The sequence below is a fragment of the Teleopsis dalmanni genome, chromosome 2, assembly GCF_002237135.1.
Source record: "Teleopsis dalmanni isolate 2A chromosome 2, ASM223713v2, whole genome shotgun sequence".
Taxonomy (NCBI): Eukaryota; Metazoa; Arthropoda; class Insecta; order Diptera; family Diopsidae; genus Teleopsis; species Teleopsis dalmanni.
In genome coordinates, this window is record NC_051847.1 from 201443795 (window position 1) to 201466432 (window position 22638).

Here is a 22638-nt window from a genome sequence, read left to right on the forward strand (position 1 = left end):
AAGAAATAAAAAAAAAAATGTTAATTTGAAACTTATAAAACAAGCATTAAAAACTGACGTTACCAAAATTTAAATGTTAATTTGAAACTTATAAAACAAGCATTAAAAACTGACGTTACCAAAATTTAAATTTTGGCGGTACTTTTGTAATCTTTGTAATATGTTGCCCCTAAAAGTATACATAAAAAATACTAACAATAGTATAATATTAAAGTAATATTTTTAATTTATTTAAATTAAATTTGAATGTTTTCCAATATTTCTCTATGAAAAATAATGAATATATTTTAAATAATTACTCTTGAAATCTTGCTAGCATGTGTTTTTGTTTAGAATATTCAATAGTGATCATAACATATGATTCATAAGTATAACCTGGCATGACACCACATGTCTAATCTAAATCGCACTCAATATTTATCATTCAAAGTAAGTATTAATAAAGCATAAAGAATAAGCACATAAAATTAATAACAATTATACAAAATATAAAATAACTCATCGCATACTAATATTATTAAACTTTTCTCAATTTTTTGTCTTTGTTTAATGTAAATTACGTCTTTAATGTTATTATCTATCGATTTAGAATTGTCGAATTAGAAGAGGAGTGTCATTTCTTGTAACATGCCATATAATTTATGGCCAAGTACAATGAGTATGAAAACATACTAATAAGTAATCTGAAAGCACGGAGGGTGTTTTGTAACACACTCAAATAAATTTTCATAATAACAATAAGAGAATAATATTATTCTTTATATTACTTATTGAAGTATGTATCAGTTTAAAACCAGTTCCCATTTCCAATGTGAAAAGTTCAAGGTAGAAACAAATTTATTTTAAAACAACAAATAATCCGTGACCCACAGTTGTGGGCTGGATTGCACGCGCAACATATGCAAATAAAATAATCAAAAATTTCTTGCCATTAAAGAAATTGATAAGGTAAATATTAATATGTAAATGTATATTAAATATAAATAAAATTAATATGTTTCAGTTACAGTTAAAAAATGCTGATACGCACGATTTGTGGGCGATTTAAACCGGCAACATGTGCTGTAATATATCAACGTTTAAGTATGTCACAACAACAACAATTGCAACTTTTACAAAGCCATTCATGGCAATGTCATAGGTTAAAACACAACCCACTTATACAAACTAGAAGCTCATCTTCACAAACGGAAGATCATAAAAACCAACCTAAAATTCAAGTACAAAATAATCAAGTAATTACAAAGAATTTATTACACGAAATTCGTACAGCACTATCACCATATGCGCGTCTAATGCGCTTAGATAGACCTATAGGTAAGCTACAGCTTAGTAAAATTTTCTGGATCTGTGTATAATTGTGTCCATATTTACTTGTGTTAGGCACATATTTACTTTTTTGGCCATGTGCTTGGAGCATAGCATTAAGTGCTAACGCTGGTTGTTGGCCTGATTTTACTATGCTTGGACTTTTTGCAACTGGTGCACTCATTATGCGCGGTGCTGGTTGTACAATTAACGATCTCTGGGATAAAGATATTGATGCTAAAGTAGAACGTACACGTACGAGACCATTAGCCTGTGGTGAAGTAACACAATTTGATGCCATAGTTTTTCTCTCAGCTCAACTTAGTTTAGGATTATTAGTACTGCTGCAGTTAAATTTGGAATCAATATTATTAGGTGCATGTTCATTGGGTTTAGTTGTGACATATCCACTTATGAAACGCATAACATACTGGCCACAACTTGTTTTAGGAATGGCTTTTAATTGGGGTGCTCTTCTGGGATGGTGCGCAACGCAGGGCTCAGTTTTTTGGTCTGCCTGTCTACCACTATATTTATCTGGTATATGTTGGACAATTGTTTATGATACTATCTATGCACACCAAGATAAAGTTGATGATCTACAAATTGGCATAAAATCAACTGCATTAAAATTCGGTGAAAACACTAAATTATGGTTGTCTGGATTTACTGCTTCTATGCTATCGGGTTTAACAGCTGCTGGTATGGCTTGCGATCAAACACTACCGTATTACGCTGCTGTGGGTATAGTCGGAGCGCACTTAACGCAACAGGTAAATATTTAACCAAGTATTTGTAATTAGTTTATTAACCATAATATTTATTCTGTAGATATATTCACTCAACATTGATAATCCAACCGATTGTGCGAAGAAATTTTTTTCAAATCATCAAGTTGGTCTTATATTATTTCTGGGTATTGTTTTGGGTACACTATTAAAACCCAAGGACCAAAAAAGTAATAATACAAACTTAACAAGTGGCAGTTTACCACAGCTACAACAGACCACCGGTTCGTTAATGCAAATTTCGAACAAGCATGAAGTGCTCAGGTAGTTCCCATTCTACAATAGATAGGAATTATATTTTATAACTACAAAAATTGTATAAAATTATTTTATACCAAAGCGGAAATGTTTAAAACAATAGAATATTAATTTTATAAGTACCTAAAACCAGATAATTTTAACGTTTTAAGTAAAAAAAATTAAATTTAGTTTAATATTTGTGTTGTTTATTAAATCCATTGTATGTATTATTAAATTGTAATGTTAAAGTCTTAAATAAAAATTGTAATTATATTAAATCTGCTACATTCATGGGCATTTCATCAATTTGTGTAGAGTAATATTGTTCAATATCACGTAGAATACGTATATCATCAGATTTTACGAAGTTTATGGCTACACCTTTACGTCCGAACCGACCTGAACGACCAATACGATGTATATACAATTCACGATTATTTGGTAGATCATAGTTTATAACCAACGAGACCTGCTGTACATCAATACCACGGGCCCAAACATCAGTGGTTATTAGCACACGTGATTGGCCAGCTCGAAACTCCTTCATAATTTCGTCACGTTCTTTTTGTGGCATATCGCCATGCATAGAGCTAACTGTAAAGTTTGCTTCTCGCATTTTTTCTGTGAGCCAATCTACCTTACGTTTAGTATTACAGAATATGACTGCTTGTGTAATAGTTAAGGTATCATACAGGTCACATAGGGTATCAAACTTCCATTCTTCACGTTCAACAGCAACAAAAAATTGTTTAATCCCTTCCAGAGTCAATTCATCACTACAAATAACAAATATTAATGTAATGTTTTAAAATAATTTATTATATGTATGTCCTTACCGTTTTACTAAAATACGTATTGGATCCGTCATAAATTTAGAAGTCATTTCCAAAATCTCATGCGGCAATGTAGCAGATATAAGTACAACTTGTGTTGCTGGTGGTAAATACCGATATACGTCATAAATTTGTTCCTTAAAACCTTTATTCAACATCTCGTCAGCTTCGTCAAGTACCAACATTTTAATAGCTCTAAAAAAACAATTTTAAATGTAAATACTTCATTTAAATCGAAATAATTTCAATTCTTTAATATATTACCTTGTTCTCAAAACACGCCTCTTTATCATATCGAATACACGTCCTGGTGTACCGCTTACTATGTGCTGACCATAATCTAACTTTCGTATATCCTCACCCAAATTTGTGCCACCAATGCACACATGACATTGCACATTCATAAAATCACCCAAAGCAAGTATAACTTTTTGAATTTGTACAGCTAATTCACGAGTGGGCGATAAACATAATACTTGAGTTTCTCGTAGACTTGTTTCAAGGCTCTGCAAAATAGAAATAGAGAAAGTTGCTGTTTTGCCTGTACCAGATTGTGCTTGTGCGATGACGTCGCGCCCTTTAATAATTGGTCTTATACTACGCTGTTGTATAGCGGAAGGTTTTTCAAATCCTAAAACACAATTTATTGGTAAAAAATTATAGAAATATATTGTGTATACATACCATAAGCGTATATGCCGCGTAACAATTCCTCTTTGAGGTTCATAGAGTTGAAAGTTGGTATGACCTCAACATCTTCACTGGTTTCGAATTCCACATTGGAAAGATCTTCAGCTGGTGCAGACTTTCTTGCCATGTTGATATATAAAGTTTATTTACTAATATTTACACAATTTGTGTTAATTTTATGAACGTTGCACTTTTTTAACAAGTCAGTAAAGAAATCGCAACGAAAACAATGCGGCGGTGGTAGTTCTGACATTTACTACTGAATTAAGGGTTGCCGATGTGCTTGCTAATTTCCAAAAAAAACGTAAGTTAGTATTTTTCATATGTATATATATGAATTATTTTTGAGAATTTTTTAAATATTTATATTAAATAGAAATAATATTTAATTTATACAATAAATTATTTGATTTTCAATAATCTATGAGATATGCTAATAGGGCTGTTCGGACGTGTTTGATAATTCGGTGAATTTATTTGTTATTGATTTACTGAATAAACGAAAAAGGCAAATTTTTATTTATTGAAGTGTAACACAAAGTTTATATATGATTTAAAATATACTAAATATACTGAAATTTGATATATACCATAAATTTACAGAAATAAGAAATTAAATATAAAAACATGTCACATTGTCAAATCACTTGCACTTAACATGAAAATAGGTTGAAAGATGGCAATGCTTAATTTATGACATGTGTAGACATGGGATAATTAGCTATAGTTAGTTTATAATAAAACATTGAGAATTTTTATTTATTTTAAGTAAATCATGGCAATATCTTGTAGTTTACAAATATTCAAAAATGCAGTTGTAAACTGAAAAAAATATAGTATTTTTATAAGGATAAAAATTGAGATATACCATGGACAGCCATTTGTTACGACTATATCTATATACATGTATTTATAAATAATTTTTAAATGTTATAATATAAAACGTCCAAATTATAATACATTTCTGTGAGACTTAAGTACTTTATTACTTACCTCTGATCGGACAAAATAAAATTTAAGTGAATAATTTATTTTTGCTAATCAAATCACAACTCGAAATGCTCACGAAATACTGTTACAACACCAAGAAAAAATTTTGGTTACTAAATGTTACTATTATAGCATTCACTATTTATATACTATTTTGTTTACAAATGAATATGCAAAATTTTGAAGTCTATCTTAATGCATTCCTAGAATTATGTATAAAAATGTAACCCATAATTAGAGGACCGTATCATACGCCTATTTGGTAAATAGCGGCAAAGAAAAAGTTACCTGTTACACATAAACATTAATAAAAAAACAGGTCCTAATTAAGATATGTAATTAAGAACATTTATAACATGTGGCATGAAATATCTATGACCATCAAGAAGATATATTAAAATTATGATCAGTTCTAGGAATAATTATAAACAGCAGGTAGCAGAAGATAAAAAGTCCGTTAACTAATAATCTAAAATTTGTTTAATGTGATTATAAAAAATGATTTTATATAGAAAATAGCTAAATTTGAGAATTTTTTCTCTATATGAACTTTAGATTCGAAGAAACAATTATGAGTAAGAAAAAACCATAACATGCTTAATGAGGATAATTATATAGATATGCACCTTTAAAAAATTTTAATAAACTATATTGGCTTTGTCTTCCAAAAATTTTAATGCCATGTTAAAGCTTCTTAATTATCAAACGTTAATTAGCTACCATTTACCAATTATTTTAAGTGTTTACATAGCGAATAGTGAAACAAAAGAATAAACTAACATGAACAGCAAATATCAGAAAAAATAGAAAATTATAATTAAGTAAAAATTAATTAAATAATGCATAATAAAAAATTAAATTAAAGTACAGAATGTGCATAACCTGTTTTAACTCAAAATTTCTAGAAATCAAATATTTTTTTTATTTTTTAACAACATTTATGATTATATAATTGTTACATTGCAATATTAATTAATAACAATTTGTAAAATATTTAATTAAATAATTGTTCTCGCAAACATCTCAAACATTTCTATGTGGATTTTATATAAGAAATGACATTTATTATTATACACTACAGCGAATTCCAGCAATGTTTTAATTACGATATTATAAATGTAGCGGATTCCATCTCAAAAGCCTTAAATATTTCACCTATATTTATTAAAGAAATATAAATTTTTAAGAGTCATAGAGTTAATTTCAATTTGTCAGGATCATTGAACTAAGCTAACATAATATCATTGTATGTACCACAAAAAAAAAAAATTCAACTGATACATACAAAAATCAACCTACCACTTCCATTGGCTAATTAAAAACAGTGTGTTTATAATATGTAACATTTATATCATATATTGAGTTTTTATAAAAATTATTTCATATTTTTAAATATCGAATATTTATTTTTACTTTGTCAATATTTAAAAAAGTAATCTACAAAATAATATATCTGTATGTTGTTTTATATATATTACAGTAAAATAAATTTTACAACGAAAATACGATATATGTTTACTAAAAACATAGAAATACTATGTTTTTAAGGTTTGCATTTCTTATAATAAATTGTATGCTTAAAACTTAAATATTTAGACAAAAAATATACTTATAATTAACTAAATATCAAATTTTTGGAAAACTATTTCACAAATAATTGTGAAATATTTGGATCAAACTCAGCATTTTAATAATATAATATATATTATATGCAATATAATGTTTGGTGCAGAAAATATTTTTAATACATTTATACATTTTTTATTAATGTTTCCAAAAATATTAATTTTTTTAAATAATTCTAAATTTTTCATTTTTGTATATAAATATATCACAATTTTTTCAAATATATTTAAATTAAAAATTTAAATATGGCGCATCAAACATTTTAAAATTAATCTTAAATAAAATAAAAATGTGATTAGTGTAATTGACACGAAAAATGCTGGCTGTGGTCATTCGAGAACGATTTAGTCATATGAAATTATAAATAAATTAAAATGAGAACAAAAAATAAAATATAAATTTTAAAACAGCTGCAATCAGTCGAAATGTTTATTTGTACTTTTAAAGCAATAAAATTTTTAATGTTAAGGGTAAATAAAATAGATATTTTTGGTATTATTAAGATATATATATAATATATTTCTAAAATTCAGTGAAATATTATATATTTGTTATAAATAAAAGAAATGCACAATTTAAAAAACAGTTTCTTAACAACTTTTTTTTGATAAATTTGCTTACTAATATTATTTATTTGATTTATGAAAGAAATAAAATATTATATTTATAAAAAAATATTAAATTTGTTTATGAAGTATGTTACGTTTATAAGAAATTAAGTAATTTATTTATATAGAACTTTTGTTCATAAAACAAAAAAAATTAAATAATATATGATGACATTTGTTAAGCTAAATTATATTAATAAAAAATTAAGTATTTGATTTATAAAAATTTATTGTCTATAGAATAATTAAATATTTTTGTTTTATATAATTTAATTATTTAATTTTTATTTATGATTAAATTGTAATTATGAAAATATAAATATTAAAATAATAAGAAATTTCAATATTTTATTAGCAAATTAATCAAATTTTGAATAAATAAAAAACAAAAATTTAAAAGAATAAATAGATTGAAAATTTTCTTTTAAAAAATTCAAATTTTTTTTTTAAATTATGATTAGATTTTATCAATAAAAATGAAAAAAATTAATTTTTTTTTATTGTCAAAAAATTAAATATTTGTTTAATTAAATAAAAATAATGTACTCATTTGTAAAAAATTAAAAATACTTCAATTATAAAAGCTTTAATAATGTATTAAAGCCATGTAACAAACAAATTTAAATTTTGTTTGTAAAAGAAAATCAATTTTTTATTTTTTAACAATCTTGTTAAACTTTGTTACACAAAATTATTTTGTGATGTTTACAATTAATAACAATTTATTATATCAAATATACATTTAAATAAATTTTTAACCAAACTATAAATAATATTAATTATTTTTGAGCTTATGCTTAAGCATTTCATTAACTTTAAAAACGCAAATTATATTTAATGAAACAACTCCAAATTATTTGTTATTTGTTACCGAGTTAAGACCAAGCATAATTTATAATAATTATTAACTTATTACAAAATATATTTCGAAATGCATAAAATAAATAAAAAAAATTATTATTATAAATGGTTAAATGAAATACTTTATGTTGTAAATTATTAAATAAAACTTTAATTTTATTATTTTATATAATTGGCAAATTGTTGATCAAAAAAATCTTAAAATGACTTACAATGATCTGTTTCACAGAAAAAAAAAGCAAAATATTTGTCTCGAAAAAGATATAATCAACTAAAATAAACAAAAAAAAACCAGGTGCGCTACCTTACTTCTTCTCCAAATCTCCCGTAATTTCACCACAGCTTTGAACAAGATTTGGCGTTTCTTCTTCCTTTATGGGATCTGTTTGCAATTCAGTAATAATCAAATTATCAGTTATTAATTGTGGTTCTTGAGTAACATCTTGCCCACTTGGAACAATTATTTCTTCAACACTTTGATTTGAGTCTTCTTCCATGCGTATTTGTAGCAATTGCGCGCGATCAATATTAATTTCTTCATTAGTTGCATCTACGCCATTGCCCATATAGTTATTCTCAATAAAAGCGTTATATTCGCTCAGCGAGCTATGAGATGAGCAGCTACGACGACGTCGTCTTTGACGCATGTCTTTATCCTCACTAGATGAGGAACTGGAAGAGCTCGTACTCGAACTATCGCTTTCACTGTCTTCGCTAGTTGAATCCATAGGGGTTGGTTGACATGCTTCAACTGAAGGTGCTGTAGCCGAAGGCGGTGAAGCAGCTGCAGCAGCTCCTATTGCACCTGACGGTAATAACTGACAACGTAAATCTACAAAATTAAATTAATTAATTTTTAAAATATACAATATATAATATATACAATTGTATTTATTATAAATATAAGTATAATATAGTATGAGTAACTCACTGTAATTTTCTCGTGATAATTCAGTGATTTTCTCTTCGAGCACCTTTATTTTAGACATATATTCAGCAGATATACGTTGTACATTTTGCTGTTGTTGCCGAGCATAACGATCTTCAATTTGTAGACATTCCTCAATTAACTGCTGTTTTGTTAAGTTTTCTAAACGTTCAACGCGTGCCTTTTCATATACATTAGCGAACTCCTTGGTAAGGAACTCCTCTTCATCTTCCGGCAAAGATATAAAATAATTATCCTCTGAATCAGCTGAAAAACTTGAGTCACGTGTACGTCCAGAAGGGGTTAATAATGTACTCGGAATTTCAGCCATATGCTCTTCCATTAAAAACTTGTTTGTATTATAGGGTACCAATGAACGAGAGCGTGTAAATTTTGCACGTGCGCCATTCCTGTTACTTCCGCCAAGACCATTACTATTGGCTACGCCTGATTTATCCCTTTTTACAAATTTACCATAATGTTGATTGGGTAAATGAAAATTCCGATTAGCGGCCTTGTAGGGTTTACATGGATCTTTACATCTGGGTTTTCCACGTCGATGTTTACGTTTTGCTTTTTGTTGTTGTTGTTTTTGTCCAGCAAGGAGTTGTTTTGGTGAAAGTTCATACTCATTTGTTTTAACAGAACGCGTTTCTTTTAAATCACTGGATAAAGTCTTTTCAATTGATTTCTCCATAAGAATATTATCTTCTTTCGATTTCGCACCATCTAAATATGAATAAAATTTCATTTTAACGTGTATATAGTGTTTTTCACATAATTATATGAAATTAAATTAAATAAATTGCTATAAAATTATTGAACTAATACTTAAATTTTTGTATTTTTAAAATCAGTTTGTTTTCTTAATAATTTTATATATGTATACTCTGTAGTTATAGTAAAAAAAATAGGAAAAGTTTTTGCTAATTGGCACTGGGCATCTTATCTCAACATATAAATTGGATTTCTATAATTATCCTACGTGTTATTATATAAAAAATAACCCTCCATACCCGTATTAGAGCTAAAATTTACAGTTTCAATAAAAATTCTTAATATTGATAAGATATAAAATAGTAAATAAATATTTTTAAATATTTACTCAAATACCCAAACATTTTAAAGTTTTAAAAATTTAAACTCTTCACGTTATAATCTAATTGATAAAATATGATTTTAAACTTAATATTTACTGAATGAAATATTATAATTAAAATTCATAATTATAAATATATATTTTCATTAAGTTTTATACGATATTCCTACAGATAATAACAATTAATAGTACTAAATTTATTAATAATATTAAGTTAACCTACACTAAGATAAAACTGACATAACCTCAACATTGTATTCAAATGATTAATATATAAGATAAAAAATCCACATTGTTATTTTAGTAAAAGAATTGTAGAGCAGGAAACATAAATAAATTACAAGATTCATAGATGGCTTAAGATGGAGTGTGGTGAATGCTGCATAAGAGTAGGAAGTTGTAGGTATCATACCTAATTGTGGGCTTTAGTGTATACTCTAACAACTCTTTGCCCGTTAACATAGTTCTTCGAACAAACAAATTTTCATTTCGGTTCAATTGAAAAGAAATATATAGATTCATTTCCAGGTGAATATTTTCTTTTCGGTTGAATTGAAAAGATATATAATAGTTTCATTTCCAGGTAAATATTTTTTTTTTTTAATTAAAATCATTTTAGTCATTATTTTAACAAATCTTAAGGTACTTATTTAGTAAAACCAAATATGCTTTCAAAATAAAAACAGCTTTTAAATTTTTAACTGTGGTTAATTAAAATTTTAACAACTGCCTTTTTGTTGCGCAAATACGCAAAATAAACTTATATTTTTTCCACCTTGTTCTTTTTAGCTCAAACAAAAATATCAGTTTTTTCAGCTCTGGTTCGAAGACCGATATTAATGCTGAATAAGAAACATATATGCAAAAGATATGCTAAAGCAATTTGGTAAGTGCTAATAAAAATGTGGTTTTTGTATTTTTTTTTATAATATTTATTTCTTTTAGCTATCATTTAAATCTAAGACTAGAATATTTTTAGATATTGTTAGGTTCCCATGTAAAGGAACCTAACATTTTAATCGGACGGAACTATATATCGATACATCTTAAATTGATGAAAATAATAAATAATAAAAGCGAACACAAAATTCATAAAATGATGACTTTAAGATTAAGACTATAATAATAGCTTATAATAGTAATAATTATTATTAATTTTTCACCATTGTAACTATATATAATATACAATTTATTACACTGATACAAAATAAAATTGTTTATTTGAATGAATAAATAACTAATAATATTCGAACATTTTTTATATATGAAAAATATATATATATTATATATTGTTTATTTCACATTAAACAGATATTTTATGCTAAAAAAAATTGTAAAAAAAATCTACTTAAAATTGTAATATTTTGCTATTTTTATTTCAATGCATAGCAACACTAAATCCAAGCTACATGTTTCCAATACTACAGAAAGCAACAAAACTACTTTAAAGCAACAAAATATCTGCTGCAAACAAAATTGAAATAAAAAACTTCTGCTCCCATAGTCGCCATTTGTCGTCACTTTATGAACGGAAGGGGCTTATCATGTTTGTTTAAAAAAATTATTTTTACCTGTTTCTGAGGCGTTTTCCATGTCAATTTCTTGTCTATTGCTTTTTAAACACCTACTATTCACTTTAAAATATAATTTTGATATAACTTCTCTTTATTATTTTTATAAAATAATTTCTTTTCACTCAGAACAATTGCAACCGAATTGAATTCTATGGCTATTTTCTCCATAATAAAAATACTTCATGCTACAAAAGCCAGGGTAGGTATGTGTTGTGCGATTTTTTAAAATGTGCAAATGGGAGTAGATTTTGAATTTCACTACACATTTGGAAGGTTGGTTTGAGCGGAAATTTTATTTTTGTAAATAATTTCTGATGTTTTTATATGTATACAATTTTTTACTACTTAGTTAAATTGTATGTTAATAAGAAATAGAATCAGAAAATTATCAGAAAAGATAATGAATTAAATGAAAATTTAATATTATATATTTATATACATTAAACAAAAGAAAACTGAGGGAGCTATCGCGGTATCGACTAGTATAAAAATTTCCATAATAAGTTTCTCAAAATATTTATAACACAGTGAAGATGAAGGTGAAGGTAGAGCTTATAAAGTATATATGTACATATTTATTCTTATTCAACTCGACAAGTCGATCTAGTAACGTCCGTCCGTTGGTATGTCTGTATCAAATACTGTCTTACTTTAAATCGAAAAAATATATTCCACTATTGTCTCATTTATTTGAAAATGAGAATTGCAATAGCAACTGTATAGTAGTTGTGGTTGGACCCAAAGGCGTAGCTATGCAGTATATTAGTTATTTACCAATTAATACCTGTAAGCATATGATACATTTTTCTTTCCTCAAAAAAACACAAAAGAGGTGTGAGAAAGAAATAACTTATACTAAGGCTAAACAAATCTGGCAATACATAAATCCATCGCAAACAAGAAAACTAGTTCACTTCAATATGACTGAAATTGACAATATTATAGATCTTATAACAGGTAAACATGCAAAGAAATGGTAATCATAGAATTTTAACTGATAATGCTTGCGGTCTCTGCTGTGAAGAAGAGCAAGAGTTATCAAGCGCTCATCTACTGTGCTGATGTCCAGTCCTTGGTAATGAGCAGGGTTGAAATTCTTGAAAAACTGTGAAGAACCTGCACTTACACAAACTGATATCAAATGCCTTACAAAATACTTAAAGAAAATAAATTGAAGTGATTCAGGTGCCTCTTGATTCAGAAATACATTTATAATAAAGAAACTCTCTAGAAAATTAATCATTAAGACGACGATCAAATTAAAAGTAAGACCTTTGGGGTAACGTAACAGATCCATAGCCTAAGTCAGTAGTGTCTGTCCCAGGCTTATTCTTAAATCTTACTTAACCTATGAGATTAGTTCAATAAGTTACAGTACTTTATGAGTGAGGATACTACTTAAAACTGTGAATGAATTTTATTCATATCTGTTTAGAATAAATGTATGGTAAATTGATGCTTAAGATACATATTATATATAAAATTTTTTATTATTTTTGTTAACATATATTTATATCTGGTTTAAATATTGATTGTATTATTTATTTTATAAATTACAGTCGATTCAATTGGGCCGATTGGTAGAAGTTTAGACCTTTATCAAATACAAAGTCTTATATGGAAAACGATGAGTGATGAGTGCTCAAACTATAGCTCTACCCCCAAAAGATATACCCGATTTATTCCATTGTTCAATGTTATAAAGTAATTTGTGTCTACTTCAGAAACTATGTTGTATGTAAGTATCTCTCTTATTTGGAAGTATCAGCTTGTTTTTGAATTAATTGCAATGTTGAAATTACAATATCAAAGAAGACATTGCAGATATCTGTGTAAAGAGGTAATAGTTGTCGACTCGTAACCTCTTCTATAATGATGAATAGGGCAGCTATATGATTGATCTATTATACACACATTAAAAGTACATTTTTTTATTTACATTATTTATTTAAAAACAAAAATATTAATAGTAAAGTATAAAGCTGCTTTTTACATAAGTAATATGAATGGGTATTTATTAATATTAAAAGTATAGTACACTATTAAATACAAAGATCTTAAGGTGATGTTATAAATTACTACGAATCGGCAATTTTTTTGCAAATATAGATATTAAAAGACAGTTTAACTGTGCATAAAAGTTACAATATAATATTTGTTAACAAACTCAGCACCTGTATGCGATTTGAACAATTTCTATGTATACACAGATACTTAAAACGATTGAAGTTAATAAATATTTTCCACCTCCGATTGTATTACGCCCAACAACAGTAACTGAAGATAGATCGATTCTACTTTTATAAGCATTTAATTGTTATTAACGTCAAGATATGAATTTTTTTTATTACTGAGGATAGGTAAGTATATATAATATATATACATAAATACTGCAAAACCAACATAATGAGATGGAATGAATTAAAGCGGCATATAAAAAAATGGAAATTTGATAGAGCAAGATAAAACTATTCATATGAGAAAAAGTGCTGAGAGGAAGAGGAAAATATAAAAACTAACCCGCTTCAGGATAATTTTCACTATCAAATGAATAATTTGATAATACAGATCGATATATTAGAACTTTCACTGTGATGTAGCTTTATGCCATATTTTATTACTTCCTGAATTCTTAGTTGGTTTCAGTTTTAACAATGCATGAAAGTCATGGATAACATTTTCATCTTAAAGTTGAGCATTACCTTATCAGTTTCAAAAATTGTAGAAAAATGGATCATTGTGTGTGTGTGTGTGTGAACGGTTTTCTAAATAAAAATATTTCAATAACACATTTAAAAAAGTTAGTTGGATAAGAAGAAACCTGATGTAACGCTAACTCTAAGTTCCAGTTTCTTATATGAAAACGTATTAAAGTATTGTATCTATCTAATACTATGTACAACTTATACGTTGTAATAATTATTTTTATAAATAAACTAATTAGTATTTATTAAATTAAATGATTTAACATTTCAATAAAAATTGTTTAAAATGCCTTTGAAGGTGTAGTTTTCATGGATCATTTATGTGAACAATTTGTCCTTTGTTTTGGTAGAAATAAATAAATACAAATTTAGCTACGACTGCGAATTGTAGACACTAATTTGATTAGAGGAGGAGTTATTACAGTGTCCCTCGTGTGACCCAGACTGCTACACCACTGCCTACGTAGTGGTTATTACTTATACTAAATATGTAACCTCTTAACTACATTTTATTGTGTAGTTCAGATAGTGTTTAAGTATTACTAATCGCTGTACATTATTCAAGTCAATTGTATAATAAATAAACCAATAAATTAATTAAAATAACAATTAAGCTATGATCACATTGGGATTAAATCCCATAATGCAATAATTTGCATACTTAATTAGCATATGCTGGTAAAATTTGCGAATAATCTATATTTGATTCACAATAAATTTTATATTTTTATTGAACTATTTAATAAAAGTTAAGCATAACATATATCTTTAAAGTTATATGTATGTTTACTTTAATCAGCTCAATAATTATTTATTTTTACAAGTTTCTAAAATTTATGATATAATGTATTTATTAATAATACGGTAATAATTGTGAATGTACAAGTTATTGTGAATGATACCACTAATTGTTTCTGTTTTTCACTCCAACAGCAACAACGGAATGGAAAATGTTTTAGGAAAATTGTTTAATATTTATATTTAATTTATAAATGTAATATTTAAAAATCTTTGAAAGTATTTGAGTTGTTAAAAAACAGTTTGGCGTAGCCACATGTTTTTAGTTGGCTAAAATGGAACGCTTCGCTTTTAAAATTAACAAAGCCCTCAAAGAAAGTTTATATAAAATTTGTCGCCTCTGTGGAATCGATAATGATTTGGTAGATAAGGTTCCTATTCTAAATGAAGAAGTTGTGGTAAATATTGACGATGAGCCACAGTTAATAAAGAAAATTGAGGATTGCGTTGGATTTACGGTAAGCCCCTATGTAATTAAATTTGCAGAATAAATCAATTTACATGTGCAGATTACTAAGGATGATAAAATGCCACAAAATGTCTGTCGGATATGCTTGGATAAAATAAATGATTTTTACGAGTTTCGTGAAATGTGTTACGCTACAAATATACAAACCAGAAAGCTTTTGGGTCTAAAGAGTCTGGATCCTAAGAAGGTATGTGTATGGTAATGTTTCAAATGCAAACTAAAGTTAAATATTTCACAGGCAGTGGCAAAACCGTTAATCGAAATCAAGCCTGAAGTTGACGTAAAGATTGAAGTGAAAGAGTGCAGTCCAGTTTCAAAACGTCCTCGGAAACGTAAAACGGATGATCCTACACCCAAAGTTAAGCTGGAAGATGATAAGGAAATTAAAACTGAAAAACAAGGCAATTTAAATACTAGTAGTAGTATCCCAAGTCGGAAGAAATTGCGTTTGGGTGAATCTTCGACACAAAAAAAGCAGAAACCCTTGCCAGAAACGAAACTGACTCCTAAAGTGGAAATGTAAGGTGGACTATAAATATTCATATAAATACCTTTATATAAATTATTTTTATTTGTAAACTTTTAGAAATAATGAGCCATCTCAGATTTTATTAGGTGCTTTAAAGTTAAAACATTTATGCCTAATATGTGATCAGCGGTTTAGTAACAAAGTAAAATTGGATCGACATTTAGAGGTTGATCATATACCCAACATCTTGCGCTTCGTTTGTACTACTTGCAATGAAATAATAAACAAATCAAACGACATTAAAAACCATCAACTCTGGCATAAATTATCGAAGACACCATATGAATGCGCACTTTGTAACGAAAAATGCATAAGTATATATGCATATTCAAGGTAAAATTATTTTAATTTCAATTTAATAAGAGATTATTTACCTACATATCACTATATTACAAATAGACACTTACGGTTACACTGCTGTGAAATATATACCCCAAATTATGTGCTTGATAGACAATGTCCTCAGTGCAAAGAAACATTTGTGACAAACTTTTTATATAATATACACAAATGCGCCTTACGTACAAAGAAGTGTGCAGGTTGTAATCGGATACAACGCACTGAAACAGATTATCTGAGGCATTCTGCGATTTGCTCAAAAACTTATTTAAATTATTCAAAACATATTCCCGCCGCTATTGCCGCTGAAGCAAACGTTTGGATTAAAAACGAAAATGATGTTGAAGATGCACCTAACGAACAGGCATCAAAAGCAACAAATGCTTGTAGTATGGCCTCAGATATGACCCCAATAGTTTCTCTTACACGTATACCCACACCTTTACTAATGTCAGCAAATCAATGTGTTGCTATACCTAACACTAGTGCTGAAGATAGTGAACTCACTCCACAACCAAGTCCATTAAAACATGTTAAAAAGAACACCAAAAAAGGAGTTTTAAAACGAGATCTTAAGAGAGTAGATGATCTCCTTAAGTCAACAATAGATACCTTTGTTAGTATAAAACATGAACCGGAAGTGCATGTTGATACCGACGCTGATAATGTGACACCGTTAATTATTGAGCAAAACGACACCGAACCCGAGGATAATAATTTTGTTAATGATGATAATGATTTTCAAAATGATGATGATGATGATGATTATGTCAATAATGATCTGCCAAATATACTTGAAAATATGCAGCACACATTGCCTGTGAAGCAAGAAAAAATTGATGAATCATATAACGATACCAATGTAGAAATGAGAATTAAAAAAGAAAACGTGGATAATAATGAAGCAGTAACAACTGCTGAAAAAGTACCAGTTCTAAAAATAAAAATTAAAAAGGAACACGGCACACTTAATTCATCATTAGTCGATGAATGTCCAATAGAAAAGAAGAAAAAGAAGAAGAAACGTAAAGAAGATAAAGAACGAACCAAAATGGTAAATAAACTGTATTTTATAATATGGTTGAAGAAAATATATATGTATATCAATTTTTATTTCTTCAACTGTTTAAAAAATATTGAACTTATATGAATCTTTGTTATTTATGTAATATTCTAGGTTGAAAAAACTCAAAATCTTGTGGAAGCAGCTAACACTCAAACAAATTTGAACACGGAACAACCAACCGCAACAGTTATAGACTTCAATGCTATACGTATCAAGCAAGAGCATGTTGAGGAACCAGAAGAAACTAGAATACACAATGCTAGTAACGATGGCAATACACATCCTGAGGCTACAATAATGACCTCTATACCACTTCTACAGTTTCAGATTTCTTGTGTATCAAGCGGAGTTGAGTTTAACAAAGATATTAATGCCGACACTGCTTTTAATACCGCAACACAATCGCAAGCAAGCGTTAGTGCTAATATTCAAGAGGAATTGAGGGATATAAAGCCAACTCAACAAGACTTAGATCGAATGCTACAAATAATGAATGTTAGCAGCGGCATACAGATGCCAGATGATGAAAATATAAATGAACCCTCAAACACTAAAGAAGCTAATGAGAAATCTCCAAATCTCAAAAATCGTAATAGAATCTCGCAAGAGAATAAACTGAGAGCACCGGCTAAAAGTGACAAATCCAAAAAAATTAGAGCACCTCATAAAACCTCCAATATGGAGCAAAGTAAAGAATCGCAACAAACTACAGTTTCTATGAATTCACTGCCATATAGAAATTTGCCTTTAAATATTGTAATAAAACCTGAACCATGTAATCGTGGCTATAGTGATGAGATTCCCAGTGATGATACTACAGAAAGCGATATTACAAACGCTTTAAATATAAATCAATCAAGTAATGAAATGGAAACATTTGATTCTAATGAAATAAATGCAACAAATGCTTTAAAAGAAAATCAAGTAAATGATGAAATGAATACATTGGATAGTAATGAAACAAATGCTTTACATATAAATCAACAAAGTGATGAAATGGAAACTTTCAATAGTACTTTAGTTAACGACGTCAATGCTGGTAGTGTAAATCAACAAAAATATGAAATGGAATTATTTGATAATAATGAAACCACAAAAATATCACCACCACAGAATACTAAAATCACTTCAAAAGAAGCAGAAGAAGCAGCTTATATTAAATCCATTGATTTTTCCAATATACAAATTAAGCAAGAAAAAGATATTGATATTATAGATGAACATGTCGATAGTACCACTAAAAAAGTGTCTGTGAATAAGAATCTCAGAAATAAATTGAAATTGAATTCAACTCGTGATTTTTCCGCAGAAGACAACCAAGACTTCGAGAGCAGTAGTGAAGAGGAAGATAGCAGCAGCGACAGTGACTATGATATGTCAGATGAAGAACAACGAGAATATCGCGAAATGGAATTACCACCACCGCTAATGTCAGAAAATCAAAAGATGAACGAAAACAGCGATACCGATATAATAAATAATAAATCTAATATAAGTGTAGACATAAATACGAAAAATGTTACAAATATATCCGCTTCAAATATGGAGGATCAAATTAGCATTGAACAAAATGCTGGTCCTTCACAGCTCATAACAGAAACGACAGAAGCTCACACAGAAATTGGTAGCGATAACACATTAAATATTCAAGCTGATTTCTTAGAGCCCACAAATCTTCAAGAGGGTACATATAGTTTAACTTCAACGCAGCAAAATGAAATTTATGATAAACAAAGTAAAGAAACTATACCGTTGTTAAAAGAAAGCCAGGAGCAATCAAAAGAAGTTGGGTGCGTGGATGAATGTAATGAGCAAATTGATTTATATACATCCAGATATGCAGAACATACTGTCACTGAGTCTAGTATATCAACACCACCCGAAGCGTGCATTGAACAAAATATAGACAAAATGCCACTACTAATTGCAGAAAGTCGGGAACTTCAAACACAAAAGTGCAGTGATACTGTATTAAATATTCAATCTGGTTTGTGTGACGAAACAAATCAAATGAGTACATCAGATGAGAAGTGTCGTAAGGAAATTGCTAAAGAGGAGTATAAAGATGAAATTGCTAGGGACGCTATGTTAAGTGTTGAAACTGATTTGAGTACAGCCACACACTTACAAGATGCGAACGAAGAGTTGATGTCGACTACCGCACATGAAATGGATTATAAATCTAGTACAGAAAATCCATTTTTAATAACATCTGTTTACAGTCAAGCCGGAGATAATATATCTAATTGCTTACTGCCTGTTGGATCAAATGAAAATGGTATAGATAGTCACACTCCTGCCGATTCGAATCAACAGCAAGATTTTAGTTTAAAGATTAGTGCTATTGCATCCGGTTGTGCTGGTTTATCATTTGAATCGACTGCTGAAGTAGCTGCAAGTGAATCAGTTACATTAGAAGACGAAGTGCATGAAGAGCAACATGATACATCAATCCCTCATGTGCAAGCGTTGTGTGATTCAATATTAAATAATGAGATGAATGAAAATATAAGTACAATAGACACAGATAATACGAAATGTGATGTTGGGAAGTCTGTAACAATAGAAGGTGAGGTGTCTGAAGATAAAATTGTTACATTACAAGCACAACCTTATGATTTACCAGTAAATACTGCAATTGTTGAAAATTCTACAGATATTATGGACAGCAATATCGAGGAAGCTCAAAATTTATTAAATCAAGCACGATTAGACGGACTTGCAAATGTAACTAATTCGGGCAATGCAGAAGTTTTTACTGAAAACATCACTGATATATTACCTTCCAGTAGCGTTAATTCCTTAACTTATTTATCAACAATTAGTTCTGAACCTCTTTTAGCAGTTAACACAAGAAATGAAGAGACTGAAAATATCATAAATGCGAATAGAGAATTGGAAGATCAACAGCAGCAATTGTTCCATAACAACAGTGACAGCAACAATAGAAACATAAATAGATTATTACTTGATAACAGCAATATAAATGAAATTGCCGAAAACAATAATAATGCTAATATTGAACGAGAAATACAATATGATAACGTTATAGAAAATGTTCAGCAACAGATTGCTGAAGATAATGTACCATATATAGCAGAACATGACGTTACATAGACATAGTTGAAATTATTTAAGTATGTGAAGGCTAGGTATAAAACATGATATATCTGATTAAGAATTATTCCAAATATTATGCAGGATGCTTGACATCAAAGTGAATTTATCTAATGGATGTGCTTTCTTCGTTCAAGAAATGAAAAAATTTGTATGAGAAGATTCGTTCGACTTTAAGTATTACTCGCATAGAGTGGTGTTAAGGCACACTCAAGGGTTTAAACATCCTGAGTCTAAAGAATCTCAATGTCATTAATATTTTTAATACTACTGTAGTTACAGACCTTTTCATTAGAAAGATCATCCAGCAAAAACAAATTACAAACTAAAAAAAGCTAAAATCGCTTTTAATATGTATTTTGTTTTAGCATCATTGTTCAAAAAAAATCAGAGACATATGGAACATTTAGAAAAGCGTTCTCTTTTACTTGTTGGATGTATATACTATTAAATGAAAGATTCATAAAATCAAATTTTAAAAAATTATCGGCTACAAATATAATTTTTGGGGTCTACAGTTTTTTAAAACCGCAATTTTTCTAAAGGTTACAAACTGAATAAATTTGCTCCTACCAGGCGATTGTCAAAGGGATTTACGCAGAATTACATGTACTGCTTTATGATGTTGACAATCTAATATTAAGATTGAAAAATATCCGCTTCTAATACTAAAATGGAACCGCACTTCTTTAATTCATTAAATTTTTCGCTTCTTGATGGTAAGGAATTACCTCTCATTCGTAACACACTTTATTCGAACGAAGACATCCTATATGTATGACTATATAATTAAAAAAAACAATATATAATAATTTCTGCAATATACATATATATATGTATGCTCATAAAGAAGTCATCATCATAAATTATGCTTATGGCTTATTATATATTTGTACACATTATTTGCATATAAACTAATAAAATGATTTATTTTAAAGGATAATTTTAAAAATTATCATTAAAACGCAACGATATGTCGGTACAATTTCACACTTTTTATGAATGACCTAATTATTTTCTATATAACAAATATATATAATACATAATACTAAATAATCCATCTAATTACTGCAAAATTTAAAATTGTTTTGACCTTGGTTATCAGTATAAATAATTATATAAGCTTCTAATTTTATACTGTTAAATTTAAAAGAATTGTTTAAATTGCAATGCATTTGCATTTATAAAAAAAAAATTAAACATATTGTTAATTTTTCGAAATTAAATAAAAATATTAATATGTAATACTAATATGTATTTTTAGATTCAATTATAATTTTTATTAATATAATAACTTTTATAAACTGTAAATATTAAGAAATAAAAAATTGAATTAATTATATACATATATATATATGTAATATCTATGTGTATGTATAGATTTCAATTCCTCACCTTACACATCTTTAAGTTAAACAAAAAATTTAAATTATTTGCAACACCTAAATTGTTTAAGTTGAATATTTTAATAATTTCGCAGTAATATTAAAAATAAGCTAATTTATTTTAATTAAATTTAATGAAATATACCATAAGGAATTATAAATAACATATAAATAGTTTTATAATGCATAGTATTTTGTAACAAACGAATAAATAGATGAGCATTATTGATTTGGGTATTGTGTATATATTCATATGCATATTATATTGTCGAATCTTATTAAACATTATTAATATTTACAACAAAAATAATTATGAATTTTTATATAATTTTGATACAACAGTTTTATTTTTTAAATTATATTAATAATTTAGCAGTAAATAATTTTTAATGTTTTATAAAAATTAAATTTGCTTTAAATGATTAAATTGTAAAATTGATTGTAAAATTATAATTTGAATATAGTTTTTATTTTTAAATAAATTTTGTTATATGTTAATTTAGAAAAAAAAATTAAAATATTAAATTTAAAGTAGTATTAATAAAAAATGTATGATTTAAGTAATGCATGAATCAAAAAGAAATTTATAAATAAAAACATATTAAAAAAATTTAATTTAAATTATAATATAAAAAAAAAGTTCTAAGAAAATAGAATTTAACATTATTTCAATAATTAAGGAAAG

The 22638-nt window shown here is 27.6% G+C and overlaps 4 protein-coding genes across 5 annotated transcripts; 2 read left to right on the forward strand and 2 right to left on the reverse strand.

The window, feature by feature from the left end:
• Nucleotides 1–626: 626 nt before the first annotated feature.
• On the forward strand, nucleotides 627–2366 carry LOC119677701 (4-hydroxybenzoate polyprenyltransferase, mitochondrial-like). 2 transcript variants are annotated; one of them, XM_038089156.1, is made up of 4 exons: nucleotides 627–948; nucleotides 1010–1317; nucleotides 1384–2081; nucleotides 2140–2366. In XM_038089156.1, the coding sequence occupies exons 2-4, from the start codon at nucleotides 1017–1019 to the stop codon at nucleotides 2362–2364; spliced, it is 1224 nt and encodes a 407-aa protein (XP_037945084.1). In that variant the 5' UTR covers nucleotides 627–948; nucleotides 1010–1016; the 3' UTR covers nucleotides 2365–2366. The 2 variants fall into 2 exon arrangements, with proteins under 2 accessions (XP_037945084.1, XP_037945083.1); XM_038089155.1 differs by having other exon boundaries at nucleotides 628–948; nucleotides 1004–1317.
• LOC119677702 (eukaryotic initiation factor 4A-III) lies at nucleotides 2351–4187 on the reverse strand. Its single transcript, XM_038089157.1, has 4 exons — nucleotides 3854–4187; nucleotides 3434–3800; nucleotides 3173–3364; nucleotides 2351–3112 (listed from the first exon to the last, which is right to left on the reverse strand). Exons 1-4 carry the CDS (start codon nucleotides 3984–3986, stop codon nucleotides 2605–2607), a joined length of 1200 nt encoding a protein of 399 aa, XP_037945085.1. The 5' UTR covers nucleotides 3987–4187; the 3' UTR covers nucleotides 2351–2604.
• A 3936-nt stretch (nucleotides 4188–8123) lies between these two features.
• LOC119677700 lies at nucleotides 8124–11727 on the reverse strand. The gene is made up of 3 exons (XM_038089154.1): nucleotides 11543–11727; nucleotides 8876–9601; nucleotides 8124–8776 (listed from the first exon to the last, which is right to left on the reverse strand). The coding sequence occupies exons 1-3, from the start codon at nucleotides 11562–11564 to the stop codon at nucleotides 8250–8252; spliced, it is 1275 nt and encodes a 424-aa protein (XP_037945082.1). The 5' UTR covers nucleotides 11565–11727; the 3' UTR covers nucleotides 8124–8249.
• A 3431-nt stretch (nucleotides 11728–15158) lies between these two features.
• On the forward strand, nucleotides 15159–21465 carry LOC119678567 (interaptin). The gene is made up of 6 exons (XM_038090469.1): nucleotides 15159–15506; nucleotides 15558–15704; nucleotides 15756–16036; nucleotides 16104–16379; nucleotides 16446–17439; nucleotides 17563–21465. The coding sequence occupies exons 1-6, from the start codon at nucleotides 15324–15326 to the stop codon at nucleotides 20566–20568; spliced, it is 4887 nt and encodes a 1628-aa protein (XP_037946397.1). The 5' UTR covers nucleotides 15159–15323; the 3' UTR covers nucleotides 20569–21465.
• The last annotated feature ends 1173 nt before the right edge of the window (nucleotides 21466–22638 follow it).

What these genes read in the sequence shown, in the direction of transcription:
- LOC119677701 (XM_038089156.1), top strand. Translation starts at nt 1,017, where the DNA reads ATGCTGATACGCACGATTTGTGGGCGATTTAAACCGGCAACATGTGCT. An exon ending in GCGCTTAGATAGACCTATAG is followed by an intron (nt 1,318 to 1,383) that starts GTAAGCTACAGC and finishes TACTTGTGTTAG; the next exon opens with GCACATATTTACTTTTTTGG. An exon ending in GAGCGCACTTAACGCAACAG is followed by an intron (nt 2,082 to 2,139) that starts GTAAATATTTAA and finishes TTTATTCTGTAG; the next exon opens with ATATATTCACTCAACATTGA.
- LOC119677702 (XM_038089157.1), bottom strand. Translation starts at nt 3,986, where the DNA reads ATGGCAAGAAAGTCTGCACCAGCTGAAGATCTTTCCAATGTGGAATTC. An exon ending in ACGCGGCATATACGCTTATG is followed by an intron (nt 3,801 to 3,853) that starts GTATGTATACAC and finishes ATTGTGTTTTAG; the next exon opens with GATTTGAAAAACCTTCCGCT. An exon ending in ATACGTATTTTAGTAAAACG is followed by an intron (nt 3,113 to 3,172) that starts GTAAGGACATAC and finishes TGTTATTTGTAG; the next exon opens with TGATGAATTGACTCTGGAAG.
- LOC119677700 (XM_038089154.1), bottom strand. Translation starts at nt 11,564, where the DNA reads ATGGAAAACGCCTCAGAAACAG. An exon ending in GGAAAACGCCTCAGAAACAG is followed by an intron (nt 9,602 to 11,542) that starts GTAAAAATAATT and finishes ATTCATATTTAG; the next exon opens with ATGGTGCGAAATCGAAAGAA. An exon ending in ATTATCACGAGAAAATTACA is followed by an intron (nt 8,777 to 8,875) that starts GTGAGTTACTCA and finishes TTAATTTTGTAG; the next exon opens with ATTTACGTTGTCAGTTATTA.
- LOC119678567 (XM_038090469.1), top strand. Translation starts at nt 15,324, where the DNA reads ATGGAACGCTTCGCTTTTAAAATTAACAAAGCCCTCAAAGAAAGTTTA. An exon ending in AGGATTGCGTTGGATTTACG is followed by an intron (nt 15,507 to 15,557) that starts GTAAGCCCCTAT and finishes TTACATGTGCAG; the next exon opens with ATTACTAAGGATGATAAAAT. An exon ending in ATAAAGAACGAACCAAAATG is followed by an intron (nt 17,440 to 17,562) that starts GTAAATAAACTG and finishes GTAATATTCTAG; the next exon opens with GTTGAAAAAACTCAAAATCT.